Below are 24084 nucleotides of genomic sequence, written 5' to 3' on the forward strand. Positions count from 1 at the left end.
TCCTTGGAACAGGGGATGGTGATGTCCCGAGAGCAAGGCCACGTGTGGCCTGCATAGCAGGCCCCACCTCACACGGGCCCCGAGTTGCCCTGGGGACTATCCTGCCCGCTCCCTCCCCCCATCTTCCCCATGGACAAGCAGGCCAGGGAAGTCTCTGGCCAGAGTGGGCTCCCATGGGCGGGAGAGGGGCCTGGAGTGGCCTGGTCCTCCCTGGGGCCCACACACACACCCCTGCACCTGGCAGCTCTGTCTGCGGTAATGGGTGGTGCCTCTCGCATGCAGGCATGGCCGTGTGCTGTGTGCCACACTCGTCGGTCTGTGTGGGGTTGTGTGTGTGCCCTTGTGCCCAGTCTGCTTGCAGCAGTGCCTGGTGGGGGAAGGACGTCCCTCCCAGGGGTCGGACCTGTGTGGGGCCTCCCCACAGGCTGTGAGCAGCAGCCCGTGGGTGCTCTGGAGACCACATGGTGCACACTGCTGCTGCTCGCTGTCCAGGCCGAGCATGTCGAGTGACAATCATGCCCCATCCCCTGTGCTCCCACCTTCCCCGCCCTGTGTGTGCGCCAGCCTGACAGCACTCACCTGATGTTCCCTCCCCAGCGTCAGATGATGCCTGGGAGATGCTAGTATCAGTTTGAGGTTGAGGGCGATGACGCTGCTGGTGTCCTCTTTGTTCTGCAGTTGCTGTCTCTCCTCCTCCTCCTCCTCTAGGAGCTCCAGCCAGGCTACCACGGGTGTCTCGAGGCCTGAGTCCACCAGAGCAGCTGAGGACAGGGCTTGCTCACCACCGAGAATCTGGTGGAGCTCTTTGTAATAGAGGCAGGAGTGGGGTCCTGCCCCAGAGCAGGAGCTGTGCTCCCTGGCCTGTACGTAGTCTTGCCACAGCTCCTTCACCTTGCTCCTCACTTGGTCAAGGGTGCAGGGGTGGTGTCCTCTCTGGCCAAGAGCCTCGGCCCATCCGGCCATAAATGTCCACATTTCTGCGGCATGACTGGAGATCCTGGAGGGACTCCTCCTTGCCCCAGAGCTCCAGGAGGGCCCGGATCTCAGCCCCCAACCAGGATGGTGCCTGGTGTTTGGTGCCCCTGGGGCTGCTGCCTGGAAGGACCAGGGGAGTTCCGGGGGGCTTGTGGCTGTGCCATGGCTCCTTGGTGTGGCAGGGAGAGCCACGTGGTGCTGCTCTGAGGCCGGCTTTCTGCCACAAGGCTTTCCCCGGGTACCTGCAGCTTTAAGACTTGGCTGGAGACAGGAACTATAGAGCTGTGATTAGTGTGGATGGAGTGTCCATAGAGGCACCTGTGCTTTTTCCTAGAGGCCTCTTGTTTCAAAAGAACTGCCTCTTCCGCATCCACACATGCCTTTTTCTAAACGAGCTCTTTTGGAAAAGGCCTTCTTCCTCGTAGAATGAGGTTTACTAATGTCAGAAAACCCTCAGCATTCTTTTGATTTTCTTTCGAAAGAATGCAATTGCAGTGTGGATGTAGGTGACGTTTTTTCATAAAAAATGCTGTTTTTCCGAAAAAACCGTGTTGTCTAGACACACCCTAAATAAGGCCAGGGGCTCATATAGACAAATAGTATGTGCTCATGTAGTTAAAGACTCTATCATGGTACATTTCACAAACAAGCCAAATTCAGTTGCACAATCTTAAATCAGGCAGTTCCTAACTTTGGCATGTTTGTCTTTACAACCTGAAAAATGTTCATTTAATGTGTGTGTGTGTGTGTGAGAGTGAGAGAGAGAGAGAGAGAGAGAGAGAGAGATGTGCATATAAAGATGTCCACAGGAGAAATAAATGAAAAACATGAAAAGGAAGACGGCAGAAAAAATGGCAAGTAGGAGTTGAGTTGTTGAGTTTTAAAGAGACTCAAAGACAGCAGTTACTTGAAAAAAAAATGAAGTGAATGGCAAGTAGGTAAACAGACGCAAAATAAACATGACATGGAAAAGGAAAGATTATTAGAATCTTCTTAACTCCGTCCTTTGTTAGGCTCTTTCCCATCCGTACTTGTGCTTTTCTTGAAAGAAGGAAGGGAAAGAGGAGCAGCAGCAGCAGCAGCTCCAGATCCCAGATGATATAATGAGTGAAGAAAAGGAAGTATTGCTGACTTGGCTTCTGATCCTGCAGAGTGGGTCTGTCTCACTGAGTTCAGTGTAAGAGAGAAGTAGCTGCAGTCCGGTGAGGAATGGAAAAGTTAATGTGGATAGTGGCACTTGTGAATTTTTTCACCTTCTGCAATGGTGAGTAAATGAAAATGCTTTTCATATTCAGAGCAATTTATTCTACAGGTGCAGATCTGCCTGTGTGTGTTAGTTTGATTGTTCGCGAAGGTATGTTTTTGATGGAAGAATAAAAACAAAAAATGCTGTCAAAAACAGAACTTTCGTTCTGCAGCTAATTATACACTCCCAGTTCAATCATTTTTGCATTGCATACAACGGGGACATGTTTTTGACATGTAACAAACAGCCCAGTATTAAGCAATTTGTCAGATCTAAAGTGCACAGAGTTAGAACAAAATCACACTATTCAGGATACCGGGAGAAGTTTTTCTCTGACTGGAATATGTTCATTCTTTTAGAACTTAACTAGTTTTCAGAATTGTATTGATGGATGTCATTATAATTACAGTGCTCACTAGAGGTGCACATGTGGTTCACCTCCAGACAGATTTGGATTTCTATAACTCTGATATGCTAGGTACACTCATGTAATTAAGATCAGAATTTGAGCTGTCACTTTATACAATAATTAGTGAAAATAATTAGTAGTCCTGTGGCACCTGAAGGTATGTCTACACTGTATTCCTCTTTTGAGAGGGGAATGCAAATGCAGCTGAGCAAAATTGCAAATGAACCGTGAATTTACAAATCTCACGCTTCATTTTCATAATGGCATCCGGGCTTTTTTCGAAATACCCTATTTCGGAAAAAGAACACTGTCTAGGCGGGGTTATTTAGAAAAAAAACCTTTCTTTCGAAATAACCCTTACTCCTTAAAAAAATGAGATTTAAGGGTTATTTCAAAAGAAGGTTTTTTTTCAAAATAAACTCATCTAGATGGTGGGGGTTTTTTTCAAAATAGGGTATTTCGAAAAAGCGCCCGGATGCCATTATGCAAATGAAGCGCAAGATTTGTAAATTCACGGTTCATTTGCATTTTCACTCAGCTGCATTTGCATTCCTTTCTTGAAAGAGGAATGCAGAGTAGACATACCATAGAGACTAACAAATATATATATAGTATCATGAGCATTTGTCGGCAAAGCCTACTTCTTCAGATGACTTTGAATGGAGACTCTATTCCACTCAAGCTCATCTGAAGAAGTGGTTTTTGTCCAAAAAAAACTCATGATACTCATTGGTTTTTAAAATTACAGACTAACACAGCTACCCCTTTGGGACTTTATAGAGCGATGCAGTGAGTGGAAGCCTAGAGTTTTAAGAAAGAATGTGAGTTTGTTTGGCAAAAGTAGAAATTTAGATGTATATGATCTCAAACTTCAGTTGCTTATTTGGAGTTTTATCAACAGGAGACTTCCATAAAATGGGATGCATTGGTTAGAGTAAAAGCTGGACTTAGAGGAGAATTCAGAAGTAATTTGTTAATGAGGTGCAGGAGTTCTCAGACAGTTCTCAGGCTGATATTTGGACTTCCTTCTGATAAACTGAGTGAGCCTAGATTCGAAGAACTTGGAGATGAGAAAAGAACTGTGACTCCAAAGCAAATTTACCCCTGTTCCAGACTAGTGCTCTGGTTGGGATTCATCTTATAAAGTTGGTCATGAACCAAGAAGAGATGTAGATCTGGACCTCCCCAAAGAACTCTTGTTTCTGTTCACAGGTTTACTGTATTAGACCAGAGATTTGGTTAAGGGAGCTCTTTTATGCCACTGTGAAGGTGGGGGACTGGGAGATGTGGAGGCAAGAAGGTGTAAAAGAGATTGTCCAACTGTCTTACAGAATGGTCCAGGAAATGAAAAGGTTTGAATATTTATGCCATTCTAGAAATTTATCTAGCTCATCCTTCTGATCAATGTTCTCTAAAATACATTATCTAGGGTTTGGGCCAGTTTCAAATCCCTCTAGTAGTGCTAACCCTATCATTTTCCTTGGAAGCTACCATCCAGATAAACAACTCTCACAGGCAGAAAATGTTAAAGGTTTCAGCATCAATTTTATTTTGTTCCATTTATCTCATTACAGCTAGTTTTCTCTCCAGTGGGATATTATAATTGTATCACTGCAAAATGCAGCAGGCTCTGGGCTGAAATATGAGAGCTATTTTAACAGCACAGAGCAACAATACACACTTGGGGAAATATGGAATATGGCTACGTCTACATTGGCAAGATTTTGCGCAAATATTCTTTAATGCAAGAGTTTTGCGTTAGAGTATTTGCGCAAGAGAGTGTCTACACTGGCATGTGCCTTTGCGCAAGAGATGTGCTTTTGTGCAAGAGCATCCACGCCAGTGTAGACGCTCTCTTGCGCAAGAAAGCGCCGATGGCCATTTTAACCATAGGGCTTTCTTGCACAAGAAATTCATGTTGCCTGTCTACACTGGCCTCTTGTGCAAGAACCGTTGCGGAAGAGGGCTTATTCCTGAGTGAGAGCTTATAGACTCATAGACTCATAGGCTGTGTCTACGCTGGCATGAATTTCCGGAAATGCTTAAAACGGAATACTGTTCCGTTTTCAGTTTTTCCAGAAAAGGAGCGTCTACATTGGCAGGCTGCTTTTCCGGAAAAGCCCTTTTTCTGGAAAAGCGTCTGTGGCCAATGTAGACGCGCTTTTCCGGAAAAGAGCCCCGATCGCCATTTTCGCGATCGGGGCTTTTTTCTGGAAAAGACTACTGGGCTGTCTACACTGGCCCTTTTCCGGAACAGTGTTCCAGAATAAGGACTTATGCCTGAGCGGGAGCAGAATAGTTTTTCCGGAATAGCGGCTGATTTTGTACAGTAGAGCATCGTTGCTTTTCCGGAAATTCAAGGGCCAGTGTAGACAGCTCGCAGCTTATTCCGGAAAAGTGGCTGATTTTCCGGAATAAGTGGTTCAGTGTAGACACAGCCATAGACTTTAAGGTCAGAAGGGACCATTATGATCATCTAGTCTGACCCCCTGCACAGTGCAGACCACAGGATCTCACCCACCCCTCCCAGAATAATCCTCTCACCTATATCTCAGATATTGAAGCCTTCAAATACTTTGAAGACCCCAAGATGCAGAGAATCCTCTAGCTGTGATCTGTATCCCATGCTACAGAGGAAGGCGAAAAACCTCCAGGGCCTCTGCCAATCTACCCTGGAGGAAAATTCCTTCCCGACCCCAAATATGGCGATCAGCTAAACCCTGAGCATGTGGGCAAGACTCACCAGCCAGACACCCAGAAAGTTCTCTAGTAATTCCTATCATCCCTCCATTAACCTATTTCCCACCGATAATGAATATACATTAGAACATTAGTGTTCTTGCGCAAGAACTCCCCGCCAGTGTAGACAGGCAGCAAGTTTTTGCGCAAAATCATGCCAATGTAGACACAGCCTCTAAGTTTAAAAGTTTCCAGTTAACATTACCTGAAAGACAATAGGGATGGGACAAAACACATAGGATCCTTAAAATACAGCTAGGTTAGTAGGTAGGAGAATGCAATTTTTTATTATTATTATTATTATTAAAAATATGTCCCTCTTTACCATGAGCCAAGGACCAGCTTACTGGTTCTATAAATTACCAGTATAGTCCAGCTACTTTCCTTGGAGGTTTCCCAGGTCTGACCCTGTTCAACTCATACAAACTGAGGAATTCCACTGCCAGTTAGTTCTGAGCATATTACAGGGCTTTCCCATTTAGTATTTATGTTATATCTCAGCTCTTCTATTCCAACATGGCTATTATCTGTGCTCCTTACATTATATTTGTTTTTTGCTATTCAGTTCACGTAAAAGGCCTCTTTGAATCTAACTGCCGCATTCTTCATTTCTAAGATAACTTGGACTTTAAAAACATTTGGAAGTTTCGAAATTCTCCTTGTATGTATTTCACTCTAGTCCAGTTTGCAGATAAATAAAAGAACTCCTAAAGCTGACTCTTAAGCGTAAGCTCTTCCCAGCTGGAAAAGGTTCCACTTAGGGCTGCTATGTTCACCACTTCCTGTTTTCAAATTTTCTATTTGTATCCAGCTAGTTCCAACAATATGTTTGCTTCTTGTTCTTTTCGTGAACAAAGTTTAGAGTACATTTTTGCTGTTTGTTTGTTGTTGCTGCTATGTTGTATTCTGTTTTGGAGACTTTTCACAAAGTTTCTGAAAATCAATGTCCATAATTTGGCCTTTGTATGACCAGATTTGTATTGCCCTCAATTCAGTTTTAATTATTGCATTATTCAAGGAGATTTTTTTTCTGAATCTGAATCTAGGCTTTCATTAAATGTCAGATTCAGAAATGTCTTTCATTGAAGTAGACATAGCTCCTAAAGAATGCATCCAGTCTTTGTATCTGGCATATTATCTCTAATAATGTTTGAGGCTTGTTCTAACTGTTAGAAACCCAGTCCCTGCAACCCAAATTCCATGAATATTCCCCTTGATGTCAGTTGGTCTGGGACATGTGTGATTTGTGGGATGAGAGGGGAATCTACTCTCTATGGGCTGTTCATCCTTGTCTTCTCTGGGGAGACTGTCAGCAAGCAGGCAAAAATAGTTACCTGGCACGGCAATGCTGGAGATAAGAAGTTGGCAGAGACCCACCACAAACATATAATGCCAAGCCAAAGAACTCTGTAGTACCAGGAACTTGATAATGACTCAGTCAACATTGCTCTAGTTTAGATTATAAACAAGACTCTTCTTTTTAATTTTGGTGCTGCTCATTTACTCCTGTGGGAATTCTGTACCACTGCAGATGCACAGAATTCAGGTTACCCACAGATTTCTTTGCTTCATCACAGAAAAATGACTTTTGATGGGAAATCCACAAAACCAGTCATGCAACCCTCCCAAGAAGTATGTTTGGGTGCCCAGTGAAGCTGCAAGAGAGGTGAATCGTGTGGGATGGGGGAGGGACTAGGGAAGACCTGACTGGTGGCTCCTATCTTTCACCAGGCTCAGCTGCTAGTCCTGAATGGTCTGGGAGGGATATGACTTTCTTTTTCCATATATAGCATCCAGGACTGGGTCAGACCCTCTTGCAGACCAGGAGTTCCTCCCCCATCTGCCCAAGCTCATGCATCCAGACCTCCTTATGCCCAGTCCCTCCAACAGAGCCTCATCTCTCTGCACTCAGCACCTCCCTTATGAACTCCAAATCCTTTGTGCTTGCTCAACCCCACTGATCCGTCCAGATCCCCACCCCGCTTAGCCCCTACCAGCTGCACCTGGATCCCCACCCCACCACGTTGAGCCCCAGTCCCCCAGCATCTGGACTCCCCATGCCCAGATCTCCCTGCTGAGCTGTATCCCACCTCACAACCAGAATCCCTGCTGAGCCCCAGCCACCTCCACCTGGATCCCCCTTCAGAGTCCCATTACTGTTGTATCCAGAATCCCCCAACAAACCCCTGTGCATCCAGATCGCCACACACCCAGATCCTCCACTGAGTTTTCCATACCAAGATAGCCCCAAACGGAATTTGCTCAACCCACAACTGGATCATCCATCCCATAAAACCCCATCCACACCTGGATCCTGCCTTGTTGAACCTTCCTGCCTTGTTGAACCTTCCTGCTCTCACCTAGTGGACCTGGCATGGATGGGCAGAGCCCTGGGGCATTTCTGGGCAGGCCTGGTCCTTACGCTGTATCAGGATTGGGTGCAGCTCCAACTCTGAGTCTGTGTCCAGTGCCAGGGAAGCTGAAGAGTGATCTCCCACCTCTGTGCAGACAGTGGCCTGGGCTCCCCAATGCCAAACTGGAGCCTCCACATTTATCTGACAAATAAAATTTGCAGAATGTTGCAGAACTTCAAAATATTGTGTGCAGGCTTTTATTATTGGCACAGAATGTCCTGAGATTGGCTCATTGTCCTAGTTTTCTCAAGAATTCTCCATAACTGATTCATAGACATGGGTATTCAGTCTTCAGTTGCATGTATTAAAATGCTAGATCCTGACCTTGCTGTAAATCAGTGTTGCTCTACTGATCTCAATAGAGTCATTTGTCTTAACAGGGCTATGCAGATTCATACCAGTTGAGGCTCTGGTGCGTTGTATTTGTTTGATAGTGTGTCTGCTGAATAATATGGCTTTTATGTCCCTTTAATGCCTTAGACCAGTAATTCTCAAACTTTTTGGCCTGTGGCCCGCCTGGCTCAATGCAAACTTTCCGTGGACCACCAGTTGCTAATAGAAACTTGCTGTTAATTACAGAATTATGCCCGAGCCATTTTGCTAGTGCTGTAGCTAGCGAGAATGGTTTAATTTAACCAGTAAGAAAGGAAATATAAAATTATTAAACAGATAAACTGCTTTAACTTTCTCATATTAGTTTATCAAACATCATTTTAAATAAAGTAAAATATTAATTCATGTCCAACACAAAAGGTTTCAATGTTTTTTTTATTTATGACAGGTGTAGAGAGCCTTTTTTGGGTCAGGGACAACTGACCCACAGAAAAATCAGTTGGAGACCACACAAATGAGAAGCAAAAAAAACCCCTTGATAAGCCCCCAAAACTCACTGATGTGGCCCCCAACTAAGACACCTCACTCCTCTGGTGCTCCAGTCCTGTGGCGCAAGGAGGAGGTACAGGGAGGACTGAGGTTCAGGGCTTCCCATGGGCTGGATTTACTCATCTGCGGTTTTGGAGTTAGTGGATTTTGTGGACCCCACCACCAGCTTCTGGGATGGGGACAAAAGTGAGGAGTTTAGTGTGTGGGACATGCCTGCCAGTGAGTGGGATAGGGGTGAGTGCAGGATCTGCACGGGAGGTGGGAGATAAGAGGGGGTGAAGGTGTAAGGTTTAGGCAGGAGGTGTGATACGGGGGGGTGAGGGTGCGTGGGCTGTGGGATGCAGGAGCAGTCTGGAAGAAGGGTGTCTGGGGGGCGCAAGAGCAAAGGAAGGTGCCGTATGTGGCCAGGAGAAAGGGTGCAGGAACAAGGGAGGGTGCAGCAGAAAGGTGGGGGTAGGATGTCTGGCCAGGAGGAAGGGTGCAGGAGCAGGCTGGGGATGTGGGGTCTTGGAGGGGAGTGGTGCAGGAGCATGGTAGGGGTGCAGGTTCTGGTCATAAGGGGGGGCACTTACTTGCTTTCATGCCACATACCTCTCCCGGGCATCGTGTCTGAGACATGGCCTCCTGCTGCTCCCATTGACCAGATTCCAGCCAATGGGAGCAGAGGGGAAAGCCTCCAGGCAGCACATCAGTGCACTGCTGTTTCTTCCAGCCAGGGAAGGGGGAGGGCAAGCAGCAGTGCACGGAGTCACTTCTTGCTCCACTTCTTCCCCACGAGGTGGATCCAGTGAGGAGGCTTGGGGCTCTTCCCCCTCACCCACCCACCCCCAAGGGAAGCCAGCACTGGAGCTCCAACCTCGCAGGGCTGGGGGGAGGGGAGGATACAGCTGGACCACCAGTGAGGGCCCCTTGCTGCGGCGAGAGGGAGGGAGAGTGGAAGGGGGGGAGTTGAGCTCTAACCGCAGTTCACCTGGAAGGCAGCCTCTGTGGACCGCAGTTTGAGAATCACTGTATTAGATGCTATGCACTGGACATTAGAATTCTAAATGGCCAGTGCTGAGAGCATATGACTTCTTTGTTTCGGTCTTCCCCGAGAAGTCTGAAGGAATGCCTAACATAGTGAATGCTAGTGGGAAGGGGGTAGGTTTAGAAGATAAAATTAAAAAAGAACAAGTTAAAAATCACCTAGAAAAGTTAGATGCCTGCAAATCGCCAGGGCCTGATGAAATGCATCCTAGAATACTCAAGGAGCTGATAGAGGAGGTATCTGAGCCTCTAGTGATCATCTTTGGAAAATCGTGGGAGACAGGAGAGATTCCAGAAGACTGGAAAAGGGCAAATATAGTGCCCATATAGTGCCCATTTATAAAAAGGGAAATAAGAACAACCCAGGAAACTACAGACCAGTTAGTTTAACTTCTGTGCCAGGGAAGATAACGGAGCAAGTAATTAAGGAAATCATCTGCAAACACTTGGAAGGAGGTAAGGTGATAGCGAACAGCCAGCATGGATTTGTAAAGAAGAAATCATGTCAAACCAATCTGATAGCTTTCTTTAATAGGATAACGAGTTTTGTGGATAAGGGAAAAGCTGTGGATGTGGTATACCTAGACTTTAGTAAAGCATTTGATACGGTCTCGCATGATATTCTTATCAATAAAATAGGGAACTACAACTTAGATGGGGCTACTACAAGGTGGGTGCATAACTGGCTGGATAACCATACTCAGAGAGTAGTTATTAATGGTTCACAATCCTGCTGGAAAGGTATAACAAGTGGGGTTCCGCAGGGGTCTGTCTTGGGACCGTCTCTGTTCAATATCTTCATCGATGATTTAGATATTGGCATTGAAAGTATGCTTATTAAGTTTGCAGATGATACCAAGCTGGGAGGGGTTGCAACTGCTCTGGAGGATAGGGTCATAATTCAAAATGATCTGGACAAATTGGAGAAATAGTCTGAGGTAAACAGGATGAAGTTTAATAAAGACAAATGCAAAGTGCTTCACTTAGGAAGGAACAATCAGTTTCACACATACAGAATGGGAAGCGACTGTCTAGAAAGGAATATGGCAGAAAGGGATCTAGAGGTTATATGAGTCATATGAGTTATATGAATATGAGTCAGCAGTGTGATGCTGTTGCAGAAAAAGCAAACATGATTCTGGGATGCATTAACAGATGTGTTGTGAGCAAGACACAAGAAGTCATTCTTCTGCTCTACTCTGCACTGGTTAGGCCTCAGTTGGAGTATTGTGTTCAGTTCTAGGCACCACATTTCAAGAAAGATGTGGAGAAATTGGAGAGGCTCCAGAGAAGAGCAACAAGAATGATTAAAGGTCTAGAGAACATGAACCTATGAAGGAAGGCTGAAAGAATTGGGTTTGTTTAGTTTAGAAAAGAGAAAACTGAGGGGGGACATGATAGCAGTTTTCAGGTATCTAAAAGGGTGTCATAAGAAGGAGGGAGAAAACTTGTTCATCTTGGCCTTTGAGGATAGAACAAGAAGCAATGGGCTTAAACTGCAGCAAGGGAGGTTTAGGTTGGACATTAGGAAAAAGTGTGTAACTTTCAGGGTAGTCAAACACTGGAATAAATTGCCCAGAGAGGTTGTAGAATCTCCATCTCTGGAGATATTTAAGAATAAGTTAGATAAATGTCTATCAGGGATGGTCTAGACAGTATTTGGTCCTGCCATGAGGGCAGGGGACTGGACTCGATGACCTCTCGAAGTCCCTTCCAGTCCCAGTATTCTATGATTCTGTGATATGAAAACCTTCATAACTGTTGATAAGAATTTCACAATATTCAAGGAAAACTACTACAAGACTGCACAACATTTGAGAAACAAATGGAAATGCTCCAGTGGGAAGTCTCTTCACTCTTAAAGTTTCCATCTCTGCTCTCCAAATTCCCGGTTGAATACCAATGCAAAGGGGTGGGTTCTGATCTCAGATTTTCTGGGGTAAATGCAGAGTAAAACCTATGATAGTTTGGATTTCTCTTGGTGCAGCTAATTGCAGAATTTGGCCCTGCATACTTCAAAGGCATTAGAGCAGTGGGACTGACCCTTTCCCCCCTTCTTCCTCCCATACATGATAGAGAGCTTTGTGGAAGGGGTGATAGGAGCAATGGCTAGTCATGTTATGAAAGGAACTTTCCAAGCAGAAAACTAAAGAACTCCTTGGAGCTCAAAGATCCAAAAGAACCAATTGTACTTTGTGACTACATATTCACATTACTGCCTAAGAAAAGGAGGCAATGGTGCCCCTTATTGTGGGTCTGTGGGGATGTTGCATTCAGATCTATTACATCTCCTTAGGAGAAAGGTATTGAAAGCGGGAAAAAGTTCAGACAAGCAACAAAAATAATCAGAGCTGGCAGGAGTGTTCAGGCTCCAGAAGGCAGTCAATGGTATGACTGGCAGTCCTGGATTCAGATGGTAAAACAAACAGCACATATGGCTGTCGAGAGAGACTCTCTGCATCAGTGGTTTGGTGGGCTCAATCTGGTGACATATCCAGGATTGTGTGGTGTTTGGTTGGTGTTGCTGATATTCATTCCACTTTTATTTCCATCCCTTATTTTCGGCTTCCTACAGCTGTCCTGGAACTGACGGGCACCCATGACATTAAAGGCACATGGAAGAGTTCTATCACCTTGCCATGCGTCTACACGCCTTCCCAGGACTTTGTACAGCAAACAGTCATTTGGACCCTGGAGCGAGATCAAAGCCCTGCCACCATCTTTCGAAGGGATAGCTCTGGGGATCACATCATGTTGTCACGGCACAGAGATAGGATCAGCGTCCCAAAATACAAGCCAGGGGATGTCTCTCTTGAAGTTGAGAAACTCGAAATCCCAGACAGTGGACACTACACTTGCAAAGTCACCTGGAGAGCCCAGGACAACAGCCTGCTAACAAAGGAGATAACCACTACAGTTAAGGTTGTTAAAGGTAAATGCAGTAAATAAACCTTTGCACTATGTATCATTTACCAGTCATTAAGAGCGTGGCTACACAGCACCCTAAACTCAAAATAAGATACACAGTTTGTACTATGCAATTGCGTATTGTATTTCAAAATAGCATATTTCAAAATTTGGCGCGTCTACACAGCAAATTTCAAAATAACACTATTTCACGAGGGTTAGAGGGATGCTGAAATAATGTACCCACTATTTCGAAAAATATTTTGAAATAATGGGCACATTTAAAAGACACGGGGTAGCTCTTTTAGGATACCAAATAGCCCCACTGTCTAGACGTACCCAAAGCACTTGACTAAGCTGGCTAAAGAGCAGGTGGGGATGGAGCTTCAGGGAATAATGTGGTAGGGAGTGCACACCACGCTGACCCCCCACACCCACAGAGTTGGGGCCAGCATTCCCACGGATTCTTGTGCCTCTTCCTCCCTGCACTGACATTAGCCCCACCCTAATGAGGGGGAATCAAGCCAGAGGAATTCATGCCTATCATGGAGCAGACCCTAGCTGCACTTTCTCCCACTCTCAATCATCCCCAGTATCCCCAGGAAAACGTTAATTGTTACAGTTGCTCAGCAGGGTGGAACACAAAGGTTAGCTGGCTGCCAGGTGCCCTGCGGTGCAAAGGAAAGACCTGAATGTGATTCAACTGCTGGATCTTGTCTAGGCGGGTACCAGTAACTTCTCAAACACGTGGTTACAGTGAAAGGGTATTTGACTGGGGCTGGCAAGAAAGGGAAAGTTTGAAAATACTCTAGGTCCTGAGACTAAAACAGTGACTCAGTGAGGCAATAGCTGTTCTTAGAGTTACAGGGGGAGAGGACTTCAAACTGAGGGTTCAGACTCTTCAGATTTACTGCCTGGGCTGGTCTCTCCAGTCTAGACTTTTGTTCAAAGCAAACAAGAGCTTGTAGGTTTCCAGGCCACAATCGGTTGGTGACGTGTGTCTCATTAAGGCCTCTCTGCGCCAGTTTTCTGCCCAGCCTGGATTGCAGCCCCACAAGTCCTACACAGACCTGCTCCAGCTACAGAGGCCACCAGCAGTCACACCCTGCTCCACATGTGGTCTCGCGGTTTCTGGGCAGAGTACCCTGTACATGGTTCCTGGAACTTTCCTTGGTCTAACCCACTTAGTAGGAGGATCCTTAAGGTAGCTACAGGGATTATGTGGTTTTCTCTTCTCCCATCATTATAATTTGTTCAGTAAAAGAGGCCTTGCTACTTTACATCTCTATCTCTCCTCTCCCCAAACAGCCCTTTATTTTTCCTTTGTTCTGTAACAGCCTAAGATGCTTTTGCTTTTTTCAGCTGTTCTCTCTCACTTTGCCTCTTATTTTTTCTAAAAATGCATGTTCTATTCTTTATTTCAAAAGGAACACAATTATTTTTCAAACTTTATAGGAAAATAATAAAAGTGCATAAATAACATTTTCTTTTAAAATTAATATTTAATACATTGATTTAAAAATGTGTCTTTTTTCTCTAAAAAGACTGGTTAACATATCTCTTTTTAAAGGGTTAAAACTCTCCTTTTTACATTTTTCCTTTTTGGGTCACAATTGGGATCATGTGCTTTGGAAAACCAATACAATTATTTTTCTCTAAGAATATGTAAATAATAAAAATCTTATTTTCTTTTAAACTTAACACGTTAAAACAAATATACACAAAGGCTACGTATTCACTGCAGGCTTTTTGTGCAGGAACAGGTGTTCTTGCGCAAAAACTTGCAGAGCGTCTACACTGCACGCACGTTCTTGAGCAAGTAAATTAACAGTAAAGCGTTAGAAAACAGGGCTTCTTGTGCAAGAATTATTCCTCTCCCCACAAGGAATAAGCCCTCTTGCGCAAGAGCTCTTCCACAAGAAGGCAGTGTAGACAGGCAACATGGGTTTCTTGCACAAGAAAACCCTATGACTAAAATGGCCATCAGAGCTTTCTTGCACAAGAGGGCGTCCACACTGCCATGGATACTCTTTCGCAAAAGCACATCTCTTCCACAAAAGCACATGGCAGTGTGGGCATACTCTTGTGGAAGACCTTTCGCACAAGAACTCTTGCACAAAACAGTTGTTGCACAAGAAGCTTGCAGCGTAGACGTAGCCAAACAGTCCTATTATTCCCCATGTAATCTTTTTTCAAAATAGATGACTGCTCCAAAAATGTATAGGCATGAAACATAAGCCATAAACAGGGGCATTGAACCTTGTCAAAATTGTGTGGTGATGAATGCTGTGAAGTTCTTAACTACTGACCCAAATCCCTTTCCTTTTCCTTCAGTTGCAGTGACTAAACCCATCATCAAACCGGGCAATCTGGGCTTCACCGTACCGAAAGGGGCTAGCGCCAGCCTGACTTGTTCTGCCAATGGGTCCCCACCTATCATCTACCGCTGGTTCAAGGGAGAGCCTGGAGGAAAGGCGGTGCACGTGAGCAATCACGCCGTACTCATGTTTGATTCTCTGCAAATGTCTGACACGGGGAAATATTACTGCGAGGCAGAAAACACAGCACCCTCCCAAGTAATAGAGCAGAGTAATACAGAGCAGCTGACTGTGGTGGGTAAGTGCCCCAAACTAGTGCTCGGTCTCTGAGATGCTTCTAACTGCAGGCTGAAGCAAATGGTTGGGAGGGAGAGTTTAAAAGGGATTCGATATTTATAACAACACTAGTTGGGGTGAATAAAAAATGACTGTCAATCCTCATGGTTCCTCAGTTCACTTTCTGAGGTCACAGAAATGCCATGCCCCCTCCGTGGGATAGCATTGCAGAACAGAGTGCACTATGAGAGGCTTCAAACATCCCCCCCAAAGATTTTGTATTCATCCAAATGATAGAAGCAGCAGAATCTGATGCATGGTCATTCTCTCTTAGATCTCAGAAAACCAGCAACCACAGTACCCAGCTCTGAGACCACGGCACACACCACAGCCAAGCCTGCCTCAGAAAAAGGTGAGGCTGCTCAGAGGGGAACTGCTGAGAGAGGGAATGTGAAGTTATATTTTCATTGTGTTTGTGGGTGAATGATATAGAGGAGGATCTGACTTGACACGTCTACTCATTTACAGCCAGTTTTTAGCTGAGGCACATGGGTTGCTGGACATTACCTCTGCTTCCCTAGGTGACTTCTAGCTCATTCTTCTCTTGCTCCTTGGGAGACATATCCTCGTATTACTGGGCTACTTGTTTACTGCCTCCCTGGAATGGCAGCTGTTGTCACACCTGGGAGGACATGCCTATGGGAGTTATTGATTTCCTTAGCTCTGTTTGGTACAGCAGAACTTCATCAGAGGCATTATCCTGCTTCTATCACTTTAGTGCAGGGGTTGAGAACCTAAGGTCCAGGGACCGGATGCAGTCCCCGGCTTGCCTGGATCCAGCCCCAAGGCTGAGGGTTCCACCCCCAGCATTGGGGAGCCCATGCTGGAACTCCAGCCCCTCCCCCTCCTCCTGTGGAGCTGGAGCACACAAATCTACTAGCCTGGGCCACCTTAGGCTCTGGTGTGTGAAGTGAATCTGGGGAGTCTCTTTCTGCTTCTCAGTCCGGGGCAGTGAAGAGGGTTTTTTTGGGGGGGGGGGTTGGTTCTCATTTGTGTGCGGCCCCTGACTGATTTTTCTGTGGGCCAGCAACCCACAACCCAAAAAGGGTTCCTCATCCCTGCCCTAGTGTTTTGTGGGGCTAAGTATGTTGCAGAAACATGCCAAACAACCTGTTTGCAGAAGTTGGAAGTTATCCCAGCAAGGCCTTTCCAGCCACAAGAGGCCATCACGCTGGCAGATGGATGGGCAGCACTGGGTCCAAAGGGTTTGTTTCACTGTCTTATTCAGCTAAACAGGATAATGCTCTCCAGTCTTGCAACTGCAGGGCCAGAATAAAATTTCTTTCTGATGCTGAATGACTCACACACCATAATGATCACCCAACCCTTGCTTTATTTGCAGATGTGAGCAGAACCCTGGCAACTGGGAGTGACATGAGACTTCCAGAGACACATGAAGTGACGACGGGAAAAGGAGGCTACGTAGAAAGGGCAAAAAGTCAAGGTGGAGATTCTGCACTGACACCTGATCGTAGATTCTGTTCTAGGGAAATGAAATGTCATAAAAAAATTCAGAATTTCACACTTTGCTTCTCTAGATGATTAGTTAAATAGCACGTCCTTCCCAGCCTCCATCCCATGTGGGCTTATTTAGATCCTGATAATTGCTTTGAGTTTCAGGATTCAAAAGTACTGAAAATTTCCAAGTTAAAATCAGCGGAAACTGTCGTGATTTACATAGTTTTTCAGTGAAGATTTTTGTGGCAAAACTCAGTATGTCTCAAAATGTCATTGACCCTTGTTGACTTTTTGTCTGAGATGAGCTGAAGCTAACATTTTAACGAAGCCCCAAACCAGATGATTTTTGTATGGTTTGGTGTTTGCACGTGAACATTTTGTGCAGCTCTGCACAGCTCCTATTTTGTCCGTGAGTTGTGGCTTCCTTTCACGTCTAAGTGGAGATGCTGACCAAGAACCACAATGAGGCCCAGTATCGCAGCAAGAGGCAAGTGCAGGAAGTCCGACTGTGAGACAGCTGATTTGACCGAATCATTACCTCTGCTCTGAGCTGAGGCTGACTCAGCTTGAGGAAGGGACGCAAACATAAACATAAACCGCATACTAACCTAGGCTTCAGTCAGTACATTCAGCTCCCAAGGGAAATGTCCACCATCAAGGTCCTGGCTGTTGTTATAAATTGCAAAGCAGAATTGCTTCCTTGTTTGAAACATCAGCTTGTGCTGTTTTGATCTAGATTTCCAGAGGACCAGCCTGCCCCTCTATCTCATCATCCTGATTGCTGTGCTCTGTGTAGCTGCGGTGTTTGTTGTCATTGCTGTCGTTTTCTACAGGAGAAAGACCAAGGAGGGTGAGTGGGGGTGCTGGGGAAGTTTGGGGCTTCTCTGGGATAACAGGCTGACTACTGGTGAGGATTTCTGAGGCAAGGGACCAATATTCTGCCAAAAGGTATCAGAGATGGTTTTGGGATCTGCTTTAAAGACCTTAAAATGTTTCTCAAAGGGTTTGACACACATCTCATCTGAGCTCATGAGAGGGATATGTGGGAGAGGTGCGCTTTTGGATGCATGTGGTTTTTCTCCCAAGATTTAGGCATAACTCACTCAGTTTAGATAATAATAGAGATGTAGCTGTATTAGTCTGGTCTTGCTGAAACAAAAGACAGGACTATGCAGCACTTTAAAGACTAACAAGATGGTTTATTAGGCCCACGAAAGCTCATCACCTAATAAACCATCTTGTTAGTCTTTAAAGTGCTGCATAGTTCTGTGTTTTGTTTTAATTTAGATAGGTAGGGTATTCCCAGCAGGCAAGTGGCCACCCATAGGCTACTCACTGGCCTACCTTACTTGCATGGAAATTCAGTAAGAAGAAAGAATATTCCAAGCAGCTTTCCCTCACCTGGCAGACTGGATGGAAAGTGCTGTCTCGAAATAAGAATACTGATGCAATACAATTAAAGGAAAATGAGTGACTTCTTGTATTTGAACACAAGGGGGCAGGCATGTTCTAGCAACAAAAGGGAACTGACAGATAATCAATGAGCACTGTACTGAGTGAGAGCCCTTTGCTTATCCATTGCAGGGCTGTGAATGCACATCTTGCAGGTGTGTGCCCCAGATATGGTTGCTAGATTCCATTCTCCAAAAGCAGGTTCCAACTGCCAACAAGCATATCTCCTGCTGACTGTAGTGGCAAGAATAGGTGATTCCTAGCTGAGACCAGCTCAGCGTGGATCCTACTGGTGAAGCAGGGAGTAACTGGCTCCTCTTGCCTCACTTGGTGGAGCCTTTGCCTACGTACAAGAAACCAAGAGAGGGAACATAGAGCTTCTGGGCACCAAATAACCAGTCACCAGAGGCTAAATCCACTGTAGTGTCTGCTTCTTAGCTGAGCAGGCACAATGCATCCAGTCCCAAAAGGAAGAGTTATGGGCTGTGTCTACATTGGCATGATTTTGAGCAAAAGCACCAGCTTTTGCACAAAAACATGCTGCCTGTCTACACTGGAGGGGAGTTCTTGCGCATGAACACTGACGTTTTAATGTGTGAAATCAGTGCTTCTTGAGCAAGAACTATGACGCTCCCACTCAGGAATAAGTCCTCTTGCGCAACTATTCTTGTGCAAGAGGCCAGTGTAGACAGGCAACATGAATTTCTTCTGCTAAAAAGGCCATCGGTGCTTTCTTGCGCAAGAGAGCGTCTACACTGGCACGGATGCTTTTGCACAAAAGTACATCTCTTGCACAAAGGCACATGGCAGTGTAGACGCTCTCTTGCACAAATACTTTAACGCAAAAACTCTTGCGTTAAAAGTATTTGTGCAACATCTTGCCAATGTAGACGTAGCCTTTCAGTGTTGATTTCAGAAATAGGAATTTCAAAGCTAGATAGTTATGAATGTACAATTGTTGTACAGAGATATCAGCCAGGGAAGGGCAGCGAAATGTCACAGACTGAACACAAGGCTGGAAGGTGAGAACTCCTGGTTTCTAATCCTTGCTCATCAGTGACTTTCAGCAGGCTACATAACCACTCTGTGCCTCCATTTTCCCATCTGTAAAATGGAAACAAAAAGTTACTACATAGTAAAGTGCTTGAGTAGATGATTTAAGGTCTCTGTAGTGCTATTAAAACTTTATGTAATGCTATGTACGTGCCATTTAATAATCCTTATTTGCTCATGGAGTAATAAAAATGCAAAATATTCACATTTGTCTTTTATTTTTTTTTCAGATAATACATATGAAGTAACATAGTGAGTAAGAGTCATCATCTGTCATGCTGTGAGAACATCTGGGGTTGTAATATTGATTTATGTGGCAGGAAAACTATTTGCTAAGTTAAGAATGAATATCCTCTGATTATACTGGAGGAAAGGATTGGATATCTTAATGGTATATGTGATGTACAGTATGAGGGTTTAGATATTCACACAGGCACAGTGATAGAAATGTTGTTTGTGAATAATATTTTATACTCATCAAAATTAGTCACAAAAAAACTATTGGGATCCTCTGTTCCTTCACCAAAGAGATCAGTGCAGAATTGTTCTCTGTAGTGAATTCCCAGTGTTTTAGAATTTAAGGAACAGGAATTTCCAGCTCTTCCCTTGGGATAGTATCCCAGTTGAATGGGTCTCCCTGTTAAGAACCATTTCCTGATGTTCATCCAAAACAGTCCTTTGGTGAATCTCCTTCCATTACGCCCTGGTATATAATCCTAGACTTGAATCTCAGAGTCCAACTTTTCCATTCACTAACACAAATACACAAGATAAGATGGCAATTGAAAGGACAACATGTAATGCGAGAGGGTATGTCTACACTACAGCGCTAATTCGAACTAACTTAGTTCGAATTAGTTAATTCGAACTAAGCTAATTCGAATTAGTGCATCCAGACTTAAAAAATAGTTCGAATTAGCATTTTGCTAATTCGAACTAGCATGTCCACATTAAGTGGACCCTGAACTGGGGTTAAGGATGGCCAGAAGCAGTGCCGGCAGGGCATCAGATGAGGACTTAGAGCGTGGAGCTGCTGCCTCAGGCTAGCCGAAGGCTGTGCTTAAAGGGACCCAACCCCCACCCTGGACAGACAGTTCTCAGGGGGTTCCCTGCTTGCAAAGCAGTCCTGGCTTGGAGTGCCCTGAGTGCCCACACTCGGCACATCGCAGCACTATGACATCAGCCCGGCTGCACTTGCCGCAGGCTTCCATCTGGGGAGAGGGGTTAATCGGGGAGCTACAGGAGAGTTTCCACCCCGAGGAGCCTGCAGAGCCACCCCAGTCCTCCCCATTGGGGGCTCGTGCCCCATTCCTCCCTCACCTCCTTCCACTTACCCCTCCCTAGCCCCCCTTCCTGATGTACAAAATAAAGGACACGTGTGTTCAAAAATAGAAACTCTCTTTATTGAACAAAACTCGGGGAGACTGGGAAAAGGAGGTGGGAGAGGGGAAGAGAGAGGGTGGGAGAGGGGAGGGCAACTACAATGATGAGGGGTTTGAAACAGGTCCCATATGAAGAGAGGCTACAGAGACTGGGATTTTTCAGCTTAGAAAAGAGGAGACGGAGGGGGGATATGATAGAGGTCTATAAAAGCATGAGTGGTGTGGAGAGGGTGCATACAGAAAAGTTCTTCATTAGTTCCCATAATAGAAGGACTAGAGGACACCAAAGGAAATGAATGGGTAGCAGGCTTCAAACGAATAACAGAAAGTTCTTCTTCGCAAAGCAAATAGTCAACCTGTGGAACTCCTTGCTGCAGGAGGCTGTGAAGGCTACAACTAGAACAGAGTTTACAGAGAAGTGAGATAAAGTCATGGAGGTTGGGTCCCTGGAGTGCTATTAGCCAGGGGGTAGGAATGGTGTCCCTGGCCTCTGTTTGTGGAAGGCTGGAGATGGATGGCATGAGACAAATGGCTTGGTCATTGTCCTCCATCCATCCCCTCCAGGGTCCCTAGTGTTGGCCGCTGTCAGCAGACAGGCTACTGGGCAAGATGGACCTTTGGTCTGACCCAGTACGGCCATTGTAAGCTCAGGGCTCAGGGTCGGGGGTCTCAGTGGACCACCCTGATTTTCATGCAAACCTGCTTCTGGGTGGCCAGGCTGGCAGCTATCCTGCCCTAGCTGGCCACTTTCCTGTGCCTAGTGCGGAAGCCGTGGACGAGGTCCACGATGTCTGCACTAGACCAGGCGGGCGTCCGCCTCTTGCGGTCCTGGGCAGGCTCCCGGGAGCCGCCAGCCTGGTCCCAGGAAGAGGGGGAGGGCTGGGTGGCAGCGGGTGGCTGGCTCGATCCGTGCCAGGTGCAGGGTCTGCTGGCTGGGTGCTGGCAGGCTTGCACCTGGCGCGGGCACCGTAGCCAGCCCGTGCCCCTTTAAGGGCTCCAGGGCCGGGAGGGGGGCAGTAGAGTTTCCCTGGTGTTGGCCAGAGTGGCCACCAGGGAAAGCTGGGGAGGGCTAGCCTCCCACTAGTTCGAATTAAGTGGCTACACAGCCCTTAATTCGAACTAGTTAGTTCGAACTAGGCTTAGTCCTCGTGGAACTAACGGCTGTTGGTTCGAATTAACTTTGTAGTGTAGACATACCCAGAGCTACTATCCAGCTGCCAATGAAAGTGATCAAAAAAGTGTATGTTGCAATGTGGCCAATGAAATTTACCCAGTGCTATCAGTGATGTTTGTACAGCAGTATGTTAAAATAACATCTAACTCTGACCAGTATTATGCATTGCATGCCGGGACTTCTCTTCATAGGCTGCACATTCATTGTAAAGATCTGGCCAAACACAGGCCACGTTGGAGAATTTATCAGCTGCATTTGGTCCCTGGGTTGCAATTGATCCACTTTTTGTTCTATCCCTTATTCTCTAACAACCAAAATGCCCACTGGTGTAGCCCCGTTCAGGTCAGAGTGGCAATGTCATCTCACTATGGGGCCAAATACTCAGCTGATTGTTCATGGTTGCCTCTTTTTTGTGTGTAATTCTCTCGTCATTGTTGCATATCAGCCTCCCATAATGTCCCTGGATTAGTATCATGTGTTTCGTTACAGGCCCATATATGGAGAGGGTCGGGGGGTGAGAAGGATGCAAAAGCAGCCCTCCCCCATTGTTCCCTAAGTAAGCAAGCTCCAGTCAGCCAGGAGAAGCCTCCTTCCCCCATACTCTGAGCAGCCAGGGGAAGTCTGGGGCTGATTTGCCCGCTTACTTGGGGAACCATAGGGGTGGTCACATCCTTGCAGTCCACATTTACAAAAAAAGCCCCGTGCCACAGAAATTCCTGCCTACGGATCTGTGTTATTCAACAGCTAATATTCCTCTGTGAACAAGCAGAGGACCAGAGACTGATCTCAAATACCCCACTGCAAATCCAGAGTCACGTCACTGAAGTGAGTGGAATGACTCTGAATTTAGCTTGCTGTGGTGTAAATGAGATCCCACTCTGGGATGACGACTCTCCCCTGGCTTTTTCATCCTATTAATGTTGGACTTTTGTTTCAGTCATAACTCGAGGAGTGATGTGAAAAGACAGACTTGTTCAGGAGTCAATGGCACGTGCAAGTATGAAGAGGGAGGATCCTCGGCCAAAAACGATTGCTTGATGGATCCTATGAAAGAGAACGTCTATGAGGAAAACATAGACTACGAGATCCTTGTGAATGCAATGGAATCTGAATATGAAATGGGGGATGTTCAATAGCAAACCAGCCTTTCTATGCAAGCAGGATTGCTGAAGATAGGGCTGGAGACCAGGGCAGTGACCCTTCATCAAGGGAAACACTCCTTCCTGTCTGTCTTCTCCTCTGATAAATATTCTGAACTCATTCCTTTATTTGTTCAAGGGGAACTGTGTCACCTTCTGCTTCTTCAGCAAACAGAGCTCTGTCTGGCCTTTGATGCAGAAACCACCAGCAAGGCAGTTAATCTGACTGGTGTATGCAGGGATTCATTTATAAGCATCCTGGAGGACGGGGGTCAGCGATCAAGGGGCTACACAAAAGTCTTTAAGCCACAGAGCAGGGTAAATAGTGGATTGTTACATATCTAGCAAATGATCATGAAGACAATAAAAAGATCTATAGTGATACGTATACATTCTCTGGCGTGAAAGTTATTGAATGTTCAGGGCCAGGGAGCTTTGTTAAAAGGAGGAAAGTTCTCTGGTTTCCTCCACTACAATTAAACCACTGATTTTACATCCTGCTTGCACTCAGGTCTTCTCCCCAAAATTTGGAGTGGGGAGGCAGGGTCATCCCTAGAAGTTTTGGTGCTCTATGCCAGCCCCAAATGGGCATGGGGCCTGAGGAGCGGGACTGTGATCAAGGCTCTGGGGGTCAGGCCCAGAGCTGAGGGTAGTAGGAGCAGGGCAGGGAGGCAGAAGGGGTCAGGCCTGTCCCTGTTCTCACAGGTAGCAGCAGGAAACAGAGCAACCTGGATCCAGCTCACTTTGCTCTTCAGACTCCCAGCTTCAGCATTCAAGGGAGGGTGCTCAGGGGAAGGGATGGAACCGTCCCCCAGACTCACTGGCGCTGGGAGGTGGAATGATGTGGCTGGGAGCTGGCAGAACAGAACGAGTTAGAGCTGGGTTACTCCACTTCCCACTGTTTGTCAGTGTGGCATCAGGCCTTACTCCTCTTGCTAGCATCAGGCCCCCTCCAGTCTCCTGCGCTGTGTCAGGGTAGGGGGTTTGGGAGAAGGGGCAGATCTGGCACTACCCTATATGCAGCACACAGCTGCTTAGGGCACCACAGAATTTGGAGCAAATTGGTGCCCCAAATTCTGTGGTGACCTATGCAACTGTGTATTTTGCATATTGGTGGGGACGATCTTGTGGGGAGGGGTAGCAAAGGGACCACGACGGTTTGGTTGATGTCCAG

The 24084-nt window shown here is 46.0% G+C and overlaps 1 protein-coding gene across 1 annotated transcript; it reads left to right on the top strand.

The window, feature by feature from the left end:
- The first annotated feature begins 1808 nt into the window (after nt 1-1808).
- Nucleotides 1809-23294, top strand: LOC102461273 (V-set and immunoglobulin domain-containing protein 4-like). Its single transcript, XM_006136137.4, has 8 exons — nt 1809-2239; nt 12267-12623; nt 14933-15214; nt 15527-15604; nt 16595-16696; nt 17447-17560; nt 19446-19467; nt 22709-23294. Exons 1-8 carry the CDS (start codon nt 2185-2187, stop codon nt 22905-22907), a joined length of 1209 nt encoding a protein of 402 aa, XP_006136199.2. The 5' UTR covers nt 1809-2184; the 3' UTR covers nt 22908-23294.
- The last annotated feature ends 790 nt before the right edge of the window (nt 23295-24084 follow it).

The sequence above is a fragment of the Pelodiscus sinensis genome, chromosome 13 (genome assembly GCF_049634645.1).
Source record: "Pelodiscus sinensis isolate JC-2024 chromosome 13, ASM4963464v1, whole genome shotgun sequence".
Classification (NCBI taxonomy): domain Eukaryota; kingdom Metazoa; phylum Chordata; order Testudines; family Trionychidae; genus Pelodiscus; species Pelodiscus sinensis.

Coding starts and splice junctions, on each gene's coding strand:
- LOC102461273 (XM_006136137.4), top strand. CDS start 2,185: ATGGAAAAGTTAATGTGGATAGTGGCACTTGTGAATTTTTTCACCTTC. Junction 16,697..17,446: donor AGAAAGGGCAAAAAGTCAAG/GTGGAGATTCTG, acceptor GTTTTGATCTAG/ATTTCCAGAGGACCAGCCTG. Junction 17,561..19,445: donor CAGGAGAAAGACCAAGGAGG/GTGAGTGGGGGT, acceptor TTTTTTTTTCAG/ATAATACATATGAAGTAACA.